We start from the raw sequence: 20,744 nt of genomic DNA, 5'->3' as shown, positions 1-20,744 counted from the left end.
TATGCAAAAAAAAAAAAAAAAAGAAAAGAACTTAGCTTTTGATTTGAATGGGAAAATGGTGAGATAATGAAACCTTGTTTGTGCAGTTTAGATAATTGGAGGCCTAACTTAACTTTACCAAAGACTGTCCAAATTTAGATTCAAAATATTAATTAATTAAGTAAAAAGAATATTGAATTATAGCCATAAAGAAACCAATTTTCTTAGGGGTTTGTTTTTTTATTTGTTAAAAAATGGTAATTGAGTATGGTTGGGAATCCGGCAGAGAAATATTATTATAAAATTTATTTGATTTTTCAAAAGTGGGTGGGTGATTTTTTTTAATAATAATAAATCCATATTATTATTATTATTATTATTATTATTATTATTATTATTTTGTTTCTGAAAAAGTAGCAATTTGATAGAATAAATATTAATAATAACTGGGACTACTTTTTCTAGAGAACCAATGCTTAATAATTATCGTTTTTATTTTTTAAATAATATAATAACTTGTAAGGAATTAATAAATTGTTTGGGTAAAGGGAAAAGTAAAAATGAGGTTGCCAGAGGCTGAAGGAATTCTCATGGAAAAAAGATAAAAGAGAAACTCCTACTTCACCCTTCTCCTCTTCCCTTCTTTTATTTTATTCTATTTTTCTCATTTTCTCTTCTTTTTCTTTTCTTCTACTTTTAAATATTTTATTTTTATAATTATGTATAACAAAATTACATTTTGGAGATGAGGATCTTTTTACACGAATTAAGAAATTTCTTCCAAAATAATTACTATCAAAATATATTTGAATAGGAAAAATAAACTTATGAAAGTAAATAGATATTTTAAATTTACTACAAAAAATTAAGATTAGGCCATTTTTATCTATGATTTTAAAAGATGAAATTTCATACTTGAAAATACTATATTTTAAAAACATTATTTCTTTTTGCCATATATTTTTTGTGGATTAAAATATTTTACATGGTATTGTTATTGTCATTAGTTTAGTTATAAACTCTCCATGTTTTATATTTTTTATTGTTAATAATATTTAAAAAAAAAAAAAAAAAAAAAACTCCTAGAAAACAGTATTACTTGACTATTTAAATAGGTCAAGTAATCTCGTGTAAAAAAAACAAGAGAAATATTTTTTTATTGAGTATAAGTATCCAGTTCAAATATAATTGATATGTTATTTTATTATATAAATATTATATTTAAATTTCAAATTTCTTCGTAGTTAACTTGTTGAATGACATAAATTTCAAAGGTAATAAATGTGTTTGAATTAAACATTCAAATTTAGATCATGTACATAAGCTGCTGGCATTTAATTTTTCCAACTATAAATTTTACACACATTCGTGAAATTTTGTAGTATTTAATTAAAACTTTTTCATTGTACTTATTTAAGTTCATGATTTTTTAAAAAGAAAGAACCAACACAAAAAGTATTGGGAGGAACCATATATGGTGCCTCTTACTCAATTATTAACTTTTAACTTTGAAATTTATTTTAGATAAAGGAAGAGTTGTTTTCATTGAATACAACTATAAATGACGTGTAACAAAAACCATGTCAAATATTTTAGACATGCAATAGTATAATTTACAACATCGTCAAAACGAACTTGATGTGGTAACTAAAATGTAGACAATAATAAGTCTCTAGATGAATTTAATATTACATTATTAGATGAAATAAATTATAAAGATCTACCAATAATCTTTAGTAGGTTGTAAAAAAAAAAAAAACGAATGAAACTAACATTTTGCTTATAGAGCATCCTCACCAACATTTAAATGCATCGTCACGTTAAATAAAGATTATAACTTTCATATAAAATATTATATAATATGTGATTATGTTTTTAATATTTATAATAAAAATGTTTAAAAGCATTAAAAAAAAGTCTTTTTTTATGAAGAAAACAAAACTAAAACTAGCAATGGCACGATGGAGAGTACATCTAACATTTATTTGAAAGTCCATGAACTAGAATTTTAAATTAAATAACTTCGCAGTATAATATGGACCAAAATAGAATATTGATATTGGTTTTATATTTATTGTCTTCTTTGATTTATTTTCTCTTTAAAAATTTATAAACAATAACAAATAAACATTTTGATTCTTTTTTTATTGTCAATCACAAATCACGAGACTATCTAACCTATTTATTTTAGAAAATTAATATACAATTAAATGCAATGTATTATACTTATACATTAATCTAAAACATTAAATTACACAATCAAATATTGATTCTCAATCAATAACAATAAAATATAGCTCATACTAATAAATAAATCAAGAGTAAAATTCAAAGACAAAAAATCTTAATCATATTATCGAAATACTCCAAAAAAAATATAATGAGTTTCTCTAAAATTCTCTAAAAATTAGAAAAGAAAAAAACATAAAAATTTTACCTTACCACAATGGTAGAAAATATGAAAATATTGAACTTGTTACCATTTTGCTTGATTACATAAAGAAGATGAAAGAAAACCTAGAAATTAATAATGTAGGCGGATAGAGCATGAAAAAATGAAGAGAGAGTGGTAAATTTGTCCAAAATGACCACCCATATTAAAAGATATGACCTAATTACTGAAGTGTTATCTTATAATCGCACGTAGCGTTGTGGTGCGGTAAGAAATCGTTTGTCATTATTTTTTAGTTTCACCCATGCTAACCAGGGTCTTAGATGGCAATTTTGTAATTTTTTTTTGTTAATCTCTAAATTTGTTTGTTTTAGCTCAATTTTTCCTAAATCTTTACTTATCTGATATTTAAAACCTATAAAATAATCAAATAAATACTACTCCTCCCTCCATATTTTTTTTTACCTAAGTCAAAATTAATAACTAACAAAAAGCAGCTTTTTAAAAAAATATATTTTTAAATTTAATTGAGAATTCCATCGTCATATATAATTAATATGCAAATGAGAAAGAGAAAATAGGTTTTTTTTAAAAAAAAAAGAAAAGCAAATAAATAAATAAAATGTTTACCATTGCACATAACAATTCACCTTTACTCCAAACAGCTAAATTAAAAAGAAAATTTGATTGGTCAATCTCAGAGCTTATATTTTGACTCTTTCAAGAAAGAATTATTAATTAAATTTTGTCAAATTGCAAGTTGAAAATTATTCAAGAATCTTTTTCATAAATACAACCTTTAATGTTTGAAAACAAAGACTATCCATTTTGGGTTATAGGATTATTATTATTCTTCTACAAAAGAAAATACTTAGCTTTACACATTTTTTTCCAATAATATTTTTAAATTTCAAAAGCTAATTTGAGAAGAAAAAAAGAAGAAGTTTTATTATTAATTAAAGAATGAAAAAAAAATACCTAAATGAACATAAACCATTGGTAACTTATTTAAAAAATATGTTTGAATTTTTAAAAATTTCAAAAAAAGGTTAATTAGAAAAATATAAGATGGTTAATAGTACTAAAGAAAATAAAGAATAATCTTTTCCGCCGTTCAAATACAATGGTAGGAGCATATATTAACTATAATATGATTGATAGTAAGAGAGTTGACTACACCAACTAAGTAGATCTTCAAACAAATTGACTGTATTGATACCCATAGAATTTTGATCATTGTTTTTCAGATACAATATGATTTTTCAAAGTTCATGAGTATTTTTAAATTAAGGGTTTAATGAATTTCATAAAATTATTTATTTTTTAAGTTGAAAGATATTATTAATGTATTATTTTCCTAACAAAATAAACTAAAATATTTACAAAATATAGTAAATATTACCGTTTGTCTATGATACTATCTGTATCTACTTGTATCTAGTCTATCTTACTCTATTGTAAATAAATTGTGATATTTTGTTATTTTTATAAATATTTTAAGAACTTTTGTCGATTAAAATATTTTCAATAATGAATTCTTTTGTACAAATAATTATCTTAGATTTTATCATATCATTTAATAAATAATATATGTAGGCTAATAGTTAATGTGGACTATTCCCTTAATTTAGTCAATTAATTAACAAATTGACCCATTGAAATGAGTTTAGATCCCCACAATATGAATTGAAATTATACTGACTTTAAAGACCTTTGCACTATTATATTTATAAAAGAAAAGTTATATATATTTTTTGTATTTGTTTGAAAGTTTGTAACTTAGAATTTCACTAAATTTAATTAATTTTATATTCAAACCATACTTCATGATGGAGGGAAGCATATATGATATTTTTTATTGATAATTTTATTCAATATAGTTCATGAATTTTGTCCATTTTGTCAATAATAATTACTGAATAATATGGAAATTGCATTATGACCCCAATTTCTTTTAATATAATTTTGAAGTGCGCATCAACTTTTTTTGTATTTTAATAAGGAATAAGGAATTGTAAAGCAATCCAATATTTTGTTTAAAATGGATTTCCTTTTTTTAATTGCATATGACCGACTCCTGTTTATTTAATTTATATGCAAATTACAATTGCTTAAAATTGTTTTTATTTATATTTTAATTTAATATGTCTTTCATTTTCATTTGAATCTCGTTTATACAATTTTAAATTTAATTTATTAACAACAAAAATTGAAACAGCAAGTTAAAGATTAAAAATATTTTTTTAAAAACATTATAGTTAGTAAAAGCATATTACTCTAGACCAAAAAAATAATAAAAGAACAATTAATAGAATTAAGAAAAAATAAAAATATTTCACTTTAAAAATAGGCTGTGAGTAAATTAACTTAAACATTCATTTTCATAAATTCAATCCTTCAATGTCTAAATAAAAGGTCAACTTAAATTCTATAATTGAATAATAAGTGGAGGAATATAGCATATACCTTCCAGATTTGATTTTTTTTCCTTTTAGATGAAAAGTTACTATTAAATTTTATAGCCTTCAAATGTATATTTTTCAATTTTCCTATCCTATTCTATTATTTTAAGATTATATAACTATTTATTGACAATTTATTTTAAAATTCAGGTAACTATAAATAAAAAAGTTACTCACAATTATAGTATATTAGATAAATTAGCTGAAACGAGATTATGTATATAGCTAAGTAATTTTCTTTATTTAATTTTAAAAATCTAAGTATTTACAAATTACTTATTTGGACAACATTTAAATTTAATTTAAAAAGTAACAATGCTTCATTTTATAAGTATTTTACTAAAATATTAAAAAAAAAAGTCATATTTTCCTAAATAGTTTAGGACATATATGTCCCATTTTGACTAAAGAATTTTAAAAATTTATTTGATTGTTTTAATTGATTTCATCCGTTGTTATTATGATTTAAGTGTATTTTAACGAACAAAAAAAACTACCATCATCCTATTTTTCTAAGTCTGTCAAATCATTTTGAATAGGTTATTTATTCTCTTTTTGTATTTCAATGATTCTTTAAAAAATGCATATGATAAAATGTTTCACTTTGATTTTGTCATTTGTTTTCCGAATAAAAAGATAACTTAACATTTTAAATGTATTAGTCGTAGTTTGAATCTATTTCAGTTATTCTCTAAAAATAATTTAGAATTCAAGTTGAAGAGTTTGTTCACAAGTTTTAATTGCAAAGTTGTAATTTGGGAGGCACAAAAAGTTATGTTGCTGTTAAATTTCTATTAAATTGGAAGGTGGTAGGTTGGAGGCCACTGCTATTATTATTATTATTATTTACTTTGATTTCAATCCATCTTTTCTTCTTCCTTTGTTTTAATTTTCTTTATTTTTTTCGTTTGAATTATTATTACTTTTTGACTCTTTACCAACCATGGCAATTTTTTTAGTAATTTGTTCTACATCTACTCTTGATTTGTTTGGTTATAATGATTATTGTGAATTTTATTTTATTATTTTCGATTCACACCACAGTATATATATATATTAATTAGATAGAAGACACATTAATTACCTAAATTTTCACAAGTATAAATTCTTATTGTTAGTATAGGAAGAGAAATGGTTAATATGGCATCTCAAACATAACTCTAAAATTTCAAAACAAACCAAAACAAAAGTTTTTAAATGCTTCTATAATGATCACAATCTTTGAATTTATTTTAATTCGAAAAGAACCAATTTAATAACAAATGAGACGTATCATTATTTTTTTAATTAGATATTCTCATTTTCCTCAAGAGAGAAAGTCACGAATGTCGTCAAAAAGTATAGTGACATTTTCAAACTAAGAAATTCCAAAGAATTTTGGAGTCAGATTCAACCCAAAGATGAGAAACAATGCTTGCTTCTAGATATCTAGAAACACCATTGAATGGTCTCAACAAGCTCAAAACTAATATCCATAGCAAGAAGTACGCCACCACGATGCTAACGATTGCTCCAATATCTACATCACCATTCAAGAAAGTTATATTAGAGTTTAATTTGAAGGAAATCAGAGGAGGGGCAAACATGAACAATCATCAGGAGAGGAAGAACCATCAACAAGAAGATCGACTGACTTAAAGAATCAAATGATTCCACCGGATTTGTCGCCCAACGAATAGGATCAATGTTAAGGTTATTGTGATCGTTAAAAACCAAAAAATGAAGTCTATGATAGATAGCAAAAAACAATAAACGAGAAAATTATAATATCTAAAGGGTTCAATAGCTACAATGCCCTGAAAAAAAAAGAAAAAAAAAACATTTTTTAGAAATGTAAATTTTTGTTGTGGCTAATAAAACTCGACTATAAATAATTACGGCATTACTTTTTAATAAATCATTGTTGACATAATAATAAATATTAGATATTATCTTTATAAAAATATAAGAAGTGATGAGTTCAATTGATACTATCTACTTATGAGCTATGTTTTAATATCGTGACATGTAGTTTTTTTTTTTATACATATATAATCAAATCTTATAGAATTAGACCCATGAATCTCTAAAATTAATTGATGTGAACATGTGTCCACTAAATTAGTTTAAATAAAGCAAACATAATTATTCTCAAGAAATAAGAAAAATAAATAAAGGCAGCATAATTAAAAATTATTATCACAAAAAGAAAAAAAAACCCATAATTATTTAGAATAAGATAGATGGAAAACCACTCGTTGCCACCCTCAATCTCCAAGAGGGCACCATTCTTTATGCTACATTATCAAATCCATATATATCTTTTTAATTATGACATCAAATTTATAATTTTAATTTTAAAGTTAAATTAAGTTTGTCTCTATTTAAGCTATAATTTTATGTAATATTTAACAATTTTATTTTAAAAAATCAGTTTTATGTTAATGATAAGTTTTCAACTTTAAACATGTCATCCAATAAATTCTTTTAATTTTATGTCTAACTTATTTCTAAATTTTTATTTATATTTAATAAGTTTTGAATATATAGAAAAATATATTAAACATAAAATTTATAGTCATAGACATGTTTGCAAAAAATTATTAATGGCTTTTAAGAGTTAGGATCGATAAGCAAAATTAATGGACTATACTTAATATCTTAAATTTGATTTAATTTTCTTCTAAATTTTCTTAAACAATTCGTTTAGGGGTTGGGAAAAGCCAATTTCAAGAGTATATAAATAAAAAACAAAATACTTTAATTATGGAGCCACAACCATTGACTAAATATGCATGCCTATATTTCTTTCTTTAAAATATATATATATATATATACACCTATATATATAGTTATTATAATATATATTAAAGAAAACACAATATGTAAAATTAATATTCTCAAGGAAAAAAAAGGTATCTACGTCCAAGTTGTGTTTAAGATAAAGTTAAAAGTAAAATCCCATACCCCAATGAAATAAAATAATATTACTAAAAAAGTGAGAAATTTGAATTAAAGTTGGTTTAGATAAGATCGATACTATTATTTTATTTATGTTTGATATAATATTATTAACATAATGTTTTGGTAATGTTATTATATTCTATTTCTTGTTTCTCACTCTACGTTTTATTTCTTGTTTTTTTAGCAAGAAAAAGTAACGTTTAATAATTGTATTTTATGTTTCGTGTTCTATTATTAATTACTTCAAATAATAAATACTTATACAAATATAAATATAATCATTCTTTTTTAATCTCTCAAGTTTTTCCTTTTATAAAACGATAAAAGTCTCAAATAATTTCATTTAAAAAATAAATATTCAAAATTTCATGTTTTTTTTTTCTCATATTGTAGGAATTATGTATCATGTAATAAGTTAAATATTACTAACAATAGAGTTTTTCTTTAATAAAATTATGCTTTTTTTTTCTTTTAACAATTAATTGGCAGAAGATAAGCTATAAACTTTTTTTTTCCATCTCAGGTATATGATTGTTAATCCTACCTAACATTTATTTTATTTTACTTCACAAACCCACCAAATTATTTATAAAATAAACAAGGTTAATTATTAATTAATTAATTTGGATTAATTAGTGGAAAAGCTTTGTTTATGATAGAGAAAATCATTACAGGAAAAGATTAATTAATTAGCTTTTTTTAAAGAAAATAAAATGAAGTGGTGCTTCAAGAATTGATGGTCTATTTCAAGGTCTTAAAATAGCAATATCTTGTCGAGTAATTAACATAGTTGAGAGTTACTTTTAATTTCTTTTATTTATTTGTGGTCATTATCTATTGCAAAATTCACCCAAATATGCTAATTGTAAATGTTTGAGGACACCCTATTATTGAATGATTTTTAAATTGTTCCTAATATTCTTTTAAAATTAAAAATAAAATTTTATGATATGAAAATTACATTTCAAGATGTAAGATTAAATATTAAATTAATTTTGAATTGTTAAAATGAGTTTTGGAGTGATTTTTTCTTTCTAAAGTTTGAAAGTGAAAATAAGTATGTTATTAATATTTGAAAATTATATATATATTTAACAATTGTGTCTTTTGTTAGGTTTATCTCCATAGCTAATTAAATAATCTACTCAAATTATTTCCTAAACGAAATACACTAATTGTATGCGTTCTTTTCAATTGAAAAGGTTCCCCTGATTATATATATATTAATTTGGATATCCCACAAGCTTATCAATTTTAATTCACATAATTGTTTTTTCCATTTTTCATCCATCAAATATTTGAGGATACATTTAAAAATTTAAGAACCATAACAAATATCAAAATTTCATAAACTAAAATTTTAATTTAATTTTTTTAACCATGATTACACTCATCATCCGTTTTTTTTAAAATTCAAAATTGGGCAAATTATTATTATTATTTTTGCCATTTACATTTAATTAACCAAGATTAAATAATTATTATAGCATTTTAGTGGGCCTTGAAAACGAGGCCCACTAAAATTTAAAGATAGTGAAACTTTGCCTCGGCCTTTGTTAGTTTCAGCCCAAAACTCAAAAGCAAGGAAGAAAGTCATAAACTTCAACAACCATAATCTTACCTCTATCTCTCTGTATATATTATATGTGTGTGTGCGCGCGCGCTTTAGACCTTAATCTTTATTTATTTTATTTATAGATTTAGTCTTTAACGCCTATATATGTTCTTTGATTTAGTCTCCAACCATCAGTTATGTTGGTGAATAGATGTGGCTGCAGTTTTGGGCTCATAGACAAAGCTACTTTTAAGTTTAGTGAATGTATTTGGACCAACTTATAAGGGGATTTACACAGTGTGTTGATGTCGAGCAAAACACATTTTGGTGTCCTTTTCTAAGGAACTGTGCATGTTCTATATATATATATAGTTTGAGACTAAAATAAATGGTAAAATTATATTAATCTCCCACGTGATTATAAATTATATTTCCATATATGGCTTCAAATTTTTGTATTATGCAATTTGGAAGTTGGAATAATTTGATAGGTAAAAGAATATTTTGGATGAGAAAATGAAAGTTATAGAGGAGGAGGGTGTAGAAATAGTAAATACTAAGAAAAGGTGCATTAAAGAAAAAAGGAAAACAATTTAGCAAATTTCTTGTTTGACCAATCGAAAAGGTGTTTTTATTCTTTGTTTCCCACAGACCCATTTTTCGAGCAGCAGAATCTCATACTTAATTAAAAAGGGGAGTGGGAAATGGACAAAAATAAATAAAATCAGATGTGTGAAACAAAGAAAAAGAGAAAAGAAAAGAAAAAAAAGAGGGTGAAAGTTGAGTTGAGGCCATTTGGGCCCCCAACACACACACACACACTCTCTATAAACCCTAATATTGTGAGGATAATGAGATTACATACATACACCAAACAAAACGCCAGCCTTACTTTTCTCAACTTAAAAAACATTGGGGATTTCTTAACACTAGCTAATGTTCATGAATCAAATAGAGATGAATTTAAATACAATAATTGATCAAGTAGATATAAATTCGAAAGATGTAGGGACTAATGAGCAAATTAACCACAAATTAATTCATAAGTTAAAGAAGGAAAAAAGAAAAAAAAAAGAAGCGAAAAGGGTATGTAAAGCAGAGCCTCCCGGCCCCGTGGGATAAAAAAAAAAAGAAGCTTCGTATTGGTGTTTGTGATTCTGGAGCTCCTCTTTTCTTTTCTGTTTGTTTTTTCGTATCTGATCGGCAAAAGGCAGCTTTGGTCTTTGCTTTTTGCCTCTTAACATTTTATTGTTATATTCATTTGTTTGGATTTTATTCACTTCTTTTCTTTTTCTTTTTTCTGTGTTGGGTTCTATCAATTTTACTATTTCTATATACCAATATGGGTTCCAGTTTTAGACAAACCCCTTATCTGTCCTTTTCATTTTTTTTAAAGGTATTTTGGGATAAACCCAATTTTATTTATTATACCAAAAAATTTGATTGCTATGGTCCTTACATAGTTCTTAAGTCCTATAATATTACAAATATATTATTGTTTCTACATAAAATATTAATCAATAATAAATTCACAAAGGTACGAATATAACTAGGTTTTACAATTGAATCAAATTCTATATTAAACAAAAATTCTAAACATATCTAAAAACATAAAATAATTATTTCCCCAAACACGATCTAAATCGCTGTTTTTTTCCCTAACTTGAAGACAGAAGAAAAATAGCAAACGACAATTAGGCGTCTCCCTTGCCCTACGCATTCACTCGTCTAATCTTTTTGACTATAGTTTGAATTTTGAGTAATTAAAAAATATAAGCATCATGTGGGGGAGTGACAGAGAGAGAGAGAGAGAGAAAGTCAAAACATTGATTCAAGTACTTCAAAAAAAAAGCTGTTATGTACAATGTGTTAAGCTGTATACAACCCATTTCCCTTCTACCTTCTCACCAAACATTGGTCCGCCAGCTAGTAGCAGCAGCAGCACATGTCAGACCACACACCATAATAAACACTACTCTTTACCCATTTTAAACCTTTCTTCTCTCCTCTCTTCTCTTTTCCATCAGAAATAATTCCACCAACTTCTTTAAAACAAATTAACTATCAACAAAGTACCCAACTCCTTTCTTTCCTTCCAATGTTTGATTCTTTTATGTACACTAACTATTATGCTCAAACTTCAAGCAAAGAATATGCTATCGGAAAAGGTAGACATATGGACAAATTTTTCAATAACTCTATTGGTTTTTCTTTTCTTCTCTCTCTCTCTCTCTGCCTCTATGCCTACGAGTATGACCTGATTAATCCCAAGTTGTAGAGATTCCTTCTCAATATGCTCCCGAGAGATAACAAAACAGCCCCACCTACACTCGCTGCTTGCTCCTCCCCTTCTGTCTTTTGTTGAGAAACCAATGGTAATTCTTTTACTTTCAAGTTACTCATCCCAATTTTCTCTCTAACGGAGTCTATCATTTTTGTATCTGCAGCGCTCCCATGTCCATCCGTTACGTAGAACAGGTTTAGAGCTACCTCCTGTGATGTGGATACTTCTGCTCTTGTAACGTTTAAACCGTTCTCTCTAAACGTTCTCGTAACATCTGCTAAGAGACATGGCCTGTCGGTTGTGCATAACTCCAATCTCACACCCTGTTGTAGACATAACAGTTAATGTCTGCAATAAATAATGCAACAAGGCATTTTATTAAACAATAATATGTTTAAACAAGTCATGTACCCGTGATGTCCTTCTCTCTATCGAGGCTTGGAGGCATTGAATGACACGCTGCCTTTCAGCCTCAGAACTAATTGGTGTTCCATCAGTGTGTCTGATGTAAAATTCCTGTGGAAACCAAAGGAAATATGGTGTCTTTGTCAATAACAAGATGATTGAACCATCGTGTGAAAGAATGTGAACCCAAAAAAGTAAGAAAAGTATTAATACCAGATATGCTCTATGCCTTGATGTAGTGATTGTACCATGGAAAACTACGTAATCCATGTCCGTCATCGTGCAAATAACATCAAATAACAGCTTCATTCGGTCTTTACATTGGATATTCACAACTGAGTAACCCCTTTCCACCAAATTCTGAACAGTCACAACAGGTGAATCCTCAGTATGCTGCTGGACAGGCTTCCTTTCATAATCCCGATCAGCAAACATCATTTGGTGTAACCTTCTTTCGGTATGTGTAACCGTCATGGAGACTGAAGTTTTGGCATAAAGAATATCATCGTCGCCTTTCAGAACATTCCTCAACCGTCCAACAATGGTGTCTATTCTCTCGGACTCTTTGATGGGGGAACCAGAATTACAGTCCTTGACGTATATTAAAGAAGCTATTCGGCCATTGTGAGTCCACACTTTGGCCTCAACAACATCGCACTGAAGCTCAGCCAAAACTGCAAATACCTCCGAAAGAAGACCGACACGGTCTGTCCCGGTTAGCTCCAAGGCCGTCAAATCATTTGAGGTGGCAGGTTTGCCACAATGAATCGTTGCAAGTGACTGTAAGTCAACCCCATAATGCAAATAAGTTACAAAACACTAATGGGTAACAGATGCATTCACTGGATCATTAAAATTAATTGTAATTGGAGTTAGGTGACTATTAATTACCTGTTCGAGGTAGCTAATAACGCCCTCGTCGGTTAATTTATTTCCCTCAAGATCAGTCACATGAAAAACTGCAAGCAACATTTAATAGTAAGAATATCATTAAATAGGTTAAATCAAGTGGCTATTCATTAGCATTAAATGCCATTGACAAGAAGAAGAAAAAAAAAAGACAGATAAGCTTACCATCCATGAACCATATTCCGTCTGAGGAAATGTAAGCTTTCTGAATTGAAAGGTTCAAGTCCGTCAACACTTGTACAGCTTCCAAGAGGATCCCATGTCTTCTAGCACTGTCAACCTTGACCAAAGTAGCAGTTTCGCAAACGGCATTATCTATCACAACCCTGCAAATGGGTCAATTTACGTCAAGTTTAATTACATTATAATTCGTAGTTTTGAAATTTGAAAATAAGAAACCACATGGGTCTTTGAAAAGTCTCAAGCAAAGATGTTTGAACAATCCCGCTAGACAGAGTCAAACAAACCATAAATTAATAAATACTTGATGCAGACCGATGCTATGTCTAAACAGAGAGACCTTCAAAATATTCTAGACAATTAGAAAAGTACAAAGGGGAAGAAGAGAGAAAAAAAATCCCTGGTCGGTAATTTCAAATCTATTTTCAGTGGAAGGTGTGTGAAGGCAGAGATCGGAGTCGGATCGAATCTGAAAACGTGTGGGAAAAGAAATCTCTAAGAAAAGGGAAGGGGACATTACGGTGCTGAAAATAAGCAAATAGTGTTCCCTGATAAGGCAAACCGCAGATTTACAAATCGGACAATAACTGAAACCCTAAAACTAAAAGATGGAAACAAATAGAAATAAATTCCAAAAACTAATAAAAACAGGACAAGATTAGGCGACTGTTGACCAGAAAATCATGCTATTAGGAAAGAAGAAGAAGAGTGAAATGAATGATTGGGAGTGGTTAACGACTGAAAGGAAGAGAAATTCTGAAGAGATTGAAAGAAAGAAACCTGGGAGTGTTCATCCGATTGATAAGCTTAGAGTATTCATCAAGACTCCCGGGCCACTCTATTTCCACCATACTAAGTTTCATTTTGAGGCCGTAAAGAAGAGAAGAAAAGACAAATTCAAGAACTGAAAACACGAAATCTGTCTGCAGATAAGGGAGTATCGAAAACAGGGATCTGTGTGGCCGTACGAAAGAGAAGGGTCCAGCGAGAAATGGCGAAACCTTAAAACTTCCGTTGGGTTTACTTGTTGGAGTGGTGTTGGAGAAGACAAGAATCAACAAGTTGAAGAGTCGGAGGTCACCGGTCGCAAGAAATCCGCCGCGTGATTTTCAGAGTGAAAGTTTCTCTCTCTAGAAGGTCAGTAATCTCTCTCTTGCGAGGGCAAAAGCACGCCTTGGCCTTGACTCCCTGGCTCCAGGATGGTCGCACTTATATTTACAACTAATTTATTATTTTCGCTTCTTTTAAATAATATATACATATATACATATATTCTATTTTTAATTCAAAAATAAGGAATATAGTATTGGGGGCTCACACGCCAAAGGCGTGAGGATTGCCACACTCAATTACTGCTCCCGGCACTTGCATTTTAATTCCCCCTCTTGCCGTTAGGGGGACCACTCTCTTTCCCCTCGACACGTGGACAAAGCCAAATAGGATTGGAGAACGAGTCCAGGTAGGACGCCGCGTGGGATAGAATTAAGGACGTGTTTGCTTGGGTTTGACTCAATTAGCGGGGGATTTGGTAAGCTACCGAAATAAAGCAAATAAATAAATAAATCGAACGTGATGGTAGGGATCCTCCACGTGGTCAAAAGTGGGCCCTACTGTTCCCTTCAAGACCGGCTTTAGCTTCCTAATTAAGTAGGGAATGGAAATGGATTGGCCGACCGGAATAATGACGTTCACACGTGACAACTCACCGCCTTCCTTTTATTTTCCCCCATTCCCTTCAATTAAATTACCGTTTCTTACTTTAAAGTCGTTACTTAATTATTTTAATTCTAAAGAATATATGGATGAAGAAAAAAATAAGAATATTTTATTTTATTTGCCGAATGGACCATACTACTGTTTGGGTGGGTGGGGGGATGGATCTCTTTCTTTCTTGTTAAATCCAGATTATTCCAAATCCCTTGATTCAAAGCATATTCCCCCCACATACAAGGGAGGGCAAATTCGTAAATAAACCATCGTCCTTTCATTTTCAACGTGGCAGGTTTTGATTCGCTTGACGGACGAAAGACAACTCATTTCTGGCTTACGTAGCCATGTCATCATCATCCATCCCCCGAAACGGCGAGCTTTGCATCCTACGTGTTGTGAAAAATGACTGTTCACGTGGGGTCCACTGCAGGAAACACGTTCGCTTGTTGGCGGGAATCTACGTCTATACCTATGACGTGGAACTCCATTAGAAAGAAAGAGGAAGAAAAAAAGATAACCGTCGTGTGGCTCCGTTTTGCCGCCTTTTCCGGTTTCTTAATTTGAAATTTCCAGTGCGTTACAATGCCAAATAGGCAAATAACTATAACGAACAAAACACGGCCGTTATGTCCGGACAAGAGGACGCGTCGTTTCACTACAACACCACATTATGTAATTAATTCTTCATTCAAATATAATATATCGTATAAACGAAAATTTTCAAAACCAACCATTCTCAAACTTACTTCAATGATTGAGAAACTTTGCTCTAATTTTAATTACTTACTTCAACAAATAAAATTAAACAGAAAAAAAAAACTTTAAAGAAAGCTTTAACCATGGACGGATTTATTAAGGAGTCAGGGGCACGTTCCCCCTACATTCTTGGTTTTTATATTTTATATTAATTTAGAAGTGTTAAATTACAATATGTTAAATATTGCATTACTTTTAGTATGTTTTGTTTTTTGTATAATGATTGTGCTCCCTTTAAAACATCAAAATCTCGTATTCAAATCTCATCTACTACAAAAATTTTATTTATTATTTTTTTTTTTGTTAATAGTGCCCCTCCTACAAACGATTTAACCATATTTATAAAAGTTTGAAAAACTAATATTTATTTTTGCATGTTAAAAAAAAAGAAATGAAACATATTTTGAAAATGAAAGAAGTAAATAGGGCCACTATTGTTAAAAGTAATTTTTATTAAGAAATGAAGTCCATAATTTTGAAATTTACAAAAAGTAGCCATAGTTTGGCATAAACATTTGAATATGAGATAGGAAGTTGGGTGTTGGGTGTATTTAAAATGATATAGTGATAAGTTGAAATGAGAATTAGGAGCATTTAGAAAAGAAAAGTGTGGATAACATGGTAGCTTTCAGATATATATTTGAAATGGGATTAAATCCATATGTCTTAATTATGGACCCCTAACAAAATCCTGTGTATCTTTTTATTATTATTATTATGTTATGTATATGCATAAATGAAATAAATTGTGGACTTTGGATATGCAAGTGGGGGGGGACATGGCATGGCATTGGCGGGAGAATATTAACCCGTTTCCCGCTAATTGGGACGGTCAGTGGGGACCACTACCTTTTGGATCAAATCCTACCGTCTCTCTATTTCTCATCTCATCAAACCTGGAAAAACAAAATGGTGGACTATTCATTTCCAGCGTGGCAATTATTTTACATTAGGAAATAAAACCCAAAGAAAGGGAAAGGGAAAGGGATAGGATGGCTTTTGGAGGCACGAAGGGACCCCAAACGAGAATTGACACGTAAGCAACACCTCATTCTAAGTGGGTCCCATTGCCCCTTTTCCTTTTCTTATTTTTATATAAAAATTAAATTGTTGGAAATCCCGCTGCATATAATCTTACGCCACCCCTTTTTGACCGTTGATGAAGCAGCAAGGGGGCGAACTTGGCGCCATATTCGAAATAAACGAGAACCTTTAAGTCCGGTTCGGATCTCATACAGCGGCGCCCCACATTTCTCCGCAAAACACTCTTCACTCTCCCCCATCTTTTCTCTAATTCTCCCCCTCTCTCACTCACGTGCTTCATTCACCTCTTCTATTCATACTCACTCACACCACCTCCCTTTTTAATCAAATTCATTCCACTCACTTCACTTCTCTCTCTCCATGCTTACCTTCATTTTAAATATTACAATCCAATTTAAATGATTACTGAAATTAACATCTTAAACTTTTATCACTGATACAATACGACATAAAAACAGTAGAACACAACAAAAGTCATTTAAACGATGGTATGTAACATTCTAGTGGAAGAAAGTTGGTTCAATACAAAGGTAGGTTTAGGTTGTGAAATTGACATATATCTATATATATTTGGTATTCTACATGTGTCCTAATCAAAGGATCTCACTCCACCTACGCATCTTTCATAATATTTGTTTTCATTTTATATTCACTCTCACAATATATAATAATGAAAACTACAAAATTAATTATTTATATAAATTAACATAACTATCTATTAATAAATTTTCTAAACAAAAGTTTTATATAATATCAAAATTAGGAATGATTACCGGTCGATAAGAATCAATTTTTTTACAAAACCGATCCCAGATAGACAATAATCGATTTAGTAAAGTGTTAAACCAATCTCGATGTCGATTAGTAACAATCGATCTGTTGGATTAGTTTAACACTTAAAAATAATTTTATTTAAAACCTTTTTTGTTTTCCAACTAACCAATTTTGATTTGGTCGGTCAACTCAGTTTTTTAACCTAACACAAGTATTTAAAGATATTAAGTTGGATGAATGGGATATGAAGTTAATATGTTGAGATATTGGTGTGAAAGAAAGGAAAATGGGATCTGTGATGTAAAAGTAGTAGTAAGGTTGAGTTATTTAATTTGGATTGAAATGAGTAGTTGAGATTGAGATGAGGAGTTTTATTTGGTAAAATAGTTAAATAAATAAAAAAAGAATACCGACCTAAATAAAAAAAAGGGGGGGGGAAGAAAGGGAATTTTGTTGTCCAAGTAAAAGAGAGTAAGTAAGCATGGCCCCAATAATCGTAATGACGGATTATGAACCAACAAAATAAAATTAATAAAATGCGAACAAAACATCCGTCAATGAACTATGTTGACTCACAGAAAGCCAAGTGGCAGGCTGTGGATGGTCGAGATCGTTGTTGGGTAATAGCGAGCACTGAGCAGTTCATGTACGTACGGAAGGGATGAACCCTCGGATGATAATCGGATGGACAGTGTTGATTCCCCGTAACAAACCGGTAGATGGGTGACGTGAGATTGAAGGAACGAAAGAAGAGATAACGTGAAAGGGAAGTAAGTGTTTTTGTGGGTCAATTTGATTTCCAATATCCATGGCTTGCCTTTCAAGGAAGGATTTCAACACCTTCTATACAAATTATTACTACAACAGGGGGTCGTCCTCAACTAATAATATACTCCATACTTCTCATCTTTTTTCCATATAATACAAAGTATACATGGATAAATTACAAGTTTTGTTTGTATTTTAAAATATGTACAATCAACATTTCATTTTAAAAGCAGTTATAAATATACCAATCCAACCATGAGTTGATTTAACATAGTTAGTTATAAAAATATATCTACTAAAATTTAAATTTTAGTCTTCAAGTTCATAGATGATAGGGTATATCACTCATAAATTTTGATATCGATAGTAATAGATTTCACTAATACATTCGTACCAATTAGTAAAATTTAAGGACAATTTTAAAAATAGTAAAATAAATTAAAATATTTACAAGCTATAGCAAAATTTTGAATTATATCATTGATAGTCTTCTATCACTATATCATATTTATCATATCAATGACTATCAGTGATAGAATTTGCTGTAAGTTGTAAATATTTTGTAAAATCTACTATTTTTAATATTTTCTCTAAAATTTATCGTTAATTAAAATCTATCGTTAATAAAAAATTATAAATGACAAAGTTTATCATGATAGATTTTTATATTATAATTTGCAATTTATCAAGAATAATTAGGAAAAAAGATTTATTGTTTTCGATTAGAAGACCAACTATATAATTTTATCGCACATATACATTTAAGCCTCGTATGTAGATAATTTAGTTGTTTAATTGTTTCTCGATCTTGTGGTTACTTTCAAAAGAAGAAATTTACCATCATAGAATTACAAACTTAGTTCAGCTGACATATATAAGACATAAACTTTAGATTAAAAAAGTCAAAAGTTTAAATGCTACCATAACTGTATTAAAAAAAAGAATGATAAACAATAACAAAATAAGAGGAGGGTAAAGGAGTTTGTATAGAAAAAGAGAAGTGAATGAAAAGCATACATAACATGTGTTGGTAAGAGGTGTGTTAGAAAAGATGTACATGTAAACATTTATTTTGATGGAGAGTATGCATGAGGAAGAAGCGTGGTAGGTTAATGAATAACATGGAGTGAGAGTATAAATTACAAGAAGCACTTCACCTCCAAGTGTGACAGCTTTGATAATGGTACGGCCATATATATATAATATACATTATCAAGAATGGGAAGCCACACGTGACTTTCATGAGACTGTCTTCCTGCCAATGGGACCAATAATAAGTGTGAATCATAATAATAAAATAATAGTAAAGTTAAATTGCAATAACTCTTTTTTAATTTTTTTTTATAAATTTCTCTTTGTTGATATATTATGGATTTTCAATTTTATATTCCGTGGATGCAACAAATACTAATCAAATTTTTATTTTGAATAAGTAAAAAATATTTATTAAATGTAAAATTATAAAATTGAGTATTTTAAGAGAATTTTGAATTTATAATTTGTAGAGATAAAAAAGAAGAAGAAGAGAAAAGCAGATGGCTTAGTCAACTCTGGAGCATGTTAAAATTCTGGATTAAGAAACTATAATTAAAAGATTATAATAAATTCAAATGTTAGAATCTTGTAATTTAATAAAATAAACAATAGAATGAAAAGGGAAATTGACGAGTTTACCCATGATTGGAGGAGTGTGAGGGGTAGAAGTGGAAGTAGGGGTGTGCCGTAGAAGTTGGTTAAATAAAAAGAGAGACAGGTGGGTGTGGTTGGTGTAAACAAACCCACGGTTGGACCCATAGAAACAAAACCACCAAAACTTATTAAAGAGAAGAGAGAGAGAGGGAATTGAATTTCTCGAGATACAATAGAAAGAGGGAAGAATTAGAAGACAATGACATTTCAAACCCCAAATTTCTCTTCACATTTGTTTTAAGGGGTTCCATTTCAGTTACCCTATTATTTCACCTTAATGCCCTTTCTTCTTCTTTAGTTTTTGTTAATATTAAAACCGATAGTTTGAATCTTATTTTTCCGAGTGATTTTAGACTACATAACATAATCAACATCAAACATGAATAAAAACAACATGATCAAGAGAATAATAAAATTCATGCCAAAAGTAGTATATGAGGATAACATTATTCTAGGACCAAAATGGGCCTAGTGGAGGTGCTAACATGTCCTAACCCATAGTGATAAAGAGGGCTATCCTAATGATGTAGCTTTGAAACTCTATTTTTATCAACACTATCATAATAGCGGTAAGGAAAGTAATTAAATTGGTTTCAAACTCTCAAATACTTCAACTTTAAACACTTTTACTCCTTTAATACTTTAACATCAATCACATTTATGAGTACATTTCATTTGTATTCTTATAGGTCGCATTCTTCTTTCCTTAAAGACAAATTTACTGTTGTTATTATATGAATGTCGTGATTTTTCTCCTATTTACATTTTAACATCAATGTTGATGATTCATGGAGGAATTGCAGTTGAAGAATGAGCAGTCTCATCTAATTTTATTTGTTATATATGGAATTTAGATTTCAGTTCGGTTTTTCCATTGTAGTACTTTTTAGTTAT

General features: G+C 29.0%; 1 protein-coding gene across 1 annotated transcript; it reads right to left on the bottom strand.

The window, feature by feature from the left end:
- Nucleotides 1–11,138: 11,138 nt before the first annotated feature.
- LOC101209959 (ACT domain-containing protein ACR8) lies at nucleotides 11,139–14,313 on the bottom strand. Its single transcript, XM_004147518.3, has 6 exons — nucleotides 13,890–14,313; nucleotides 13,095–13,255; nucleotides 12,912–12,979; nucleotides 12,234–12,800; nucleotides 12,027–12,131; nucleotides 11,139–11,938 (listed from the first exon to the last, which is right to left on the bottom strand). Exons 1-6 carry the CDS (start codon nucleotides 13,970–13,972, stop codon nucleotides 11,576–11,578), a joined length of 1,347 nt encoding a protein of 448 aa, XP_004147566.1. The 5' UTR covers nucleotides 13,973–14,313; the 3' UTR covers nucleotides 11,139–11,575.
- Nucleotides 14,314–20,744: the final 6,431 nt, after the last annotated feature.

This window comes from Cucumis sativus, chromosome 5 (assembly GCF_000004075.3).
Source record: "Cucumis sativus cultivar 9930 chromosome 5, Cucumber_9930_V3, whole genome shotgun sequence".
NCBI lineage: Eukaryota > Viridiplantae > Streptophyta > Magnoliopsida > Cucurbitales > Cucurbitaceae > Cucumis > Cucumis sativus.
Note: the sequence above shows the minus strand (reverse complement) of the source record. Positions and strands in the feature narration are given on the sequence as shown.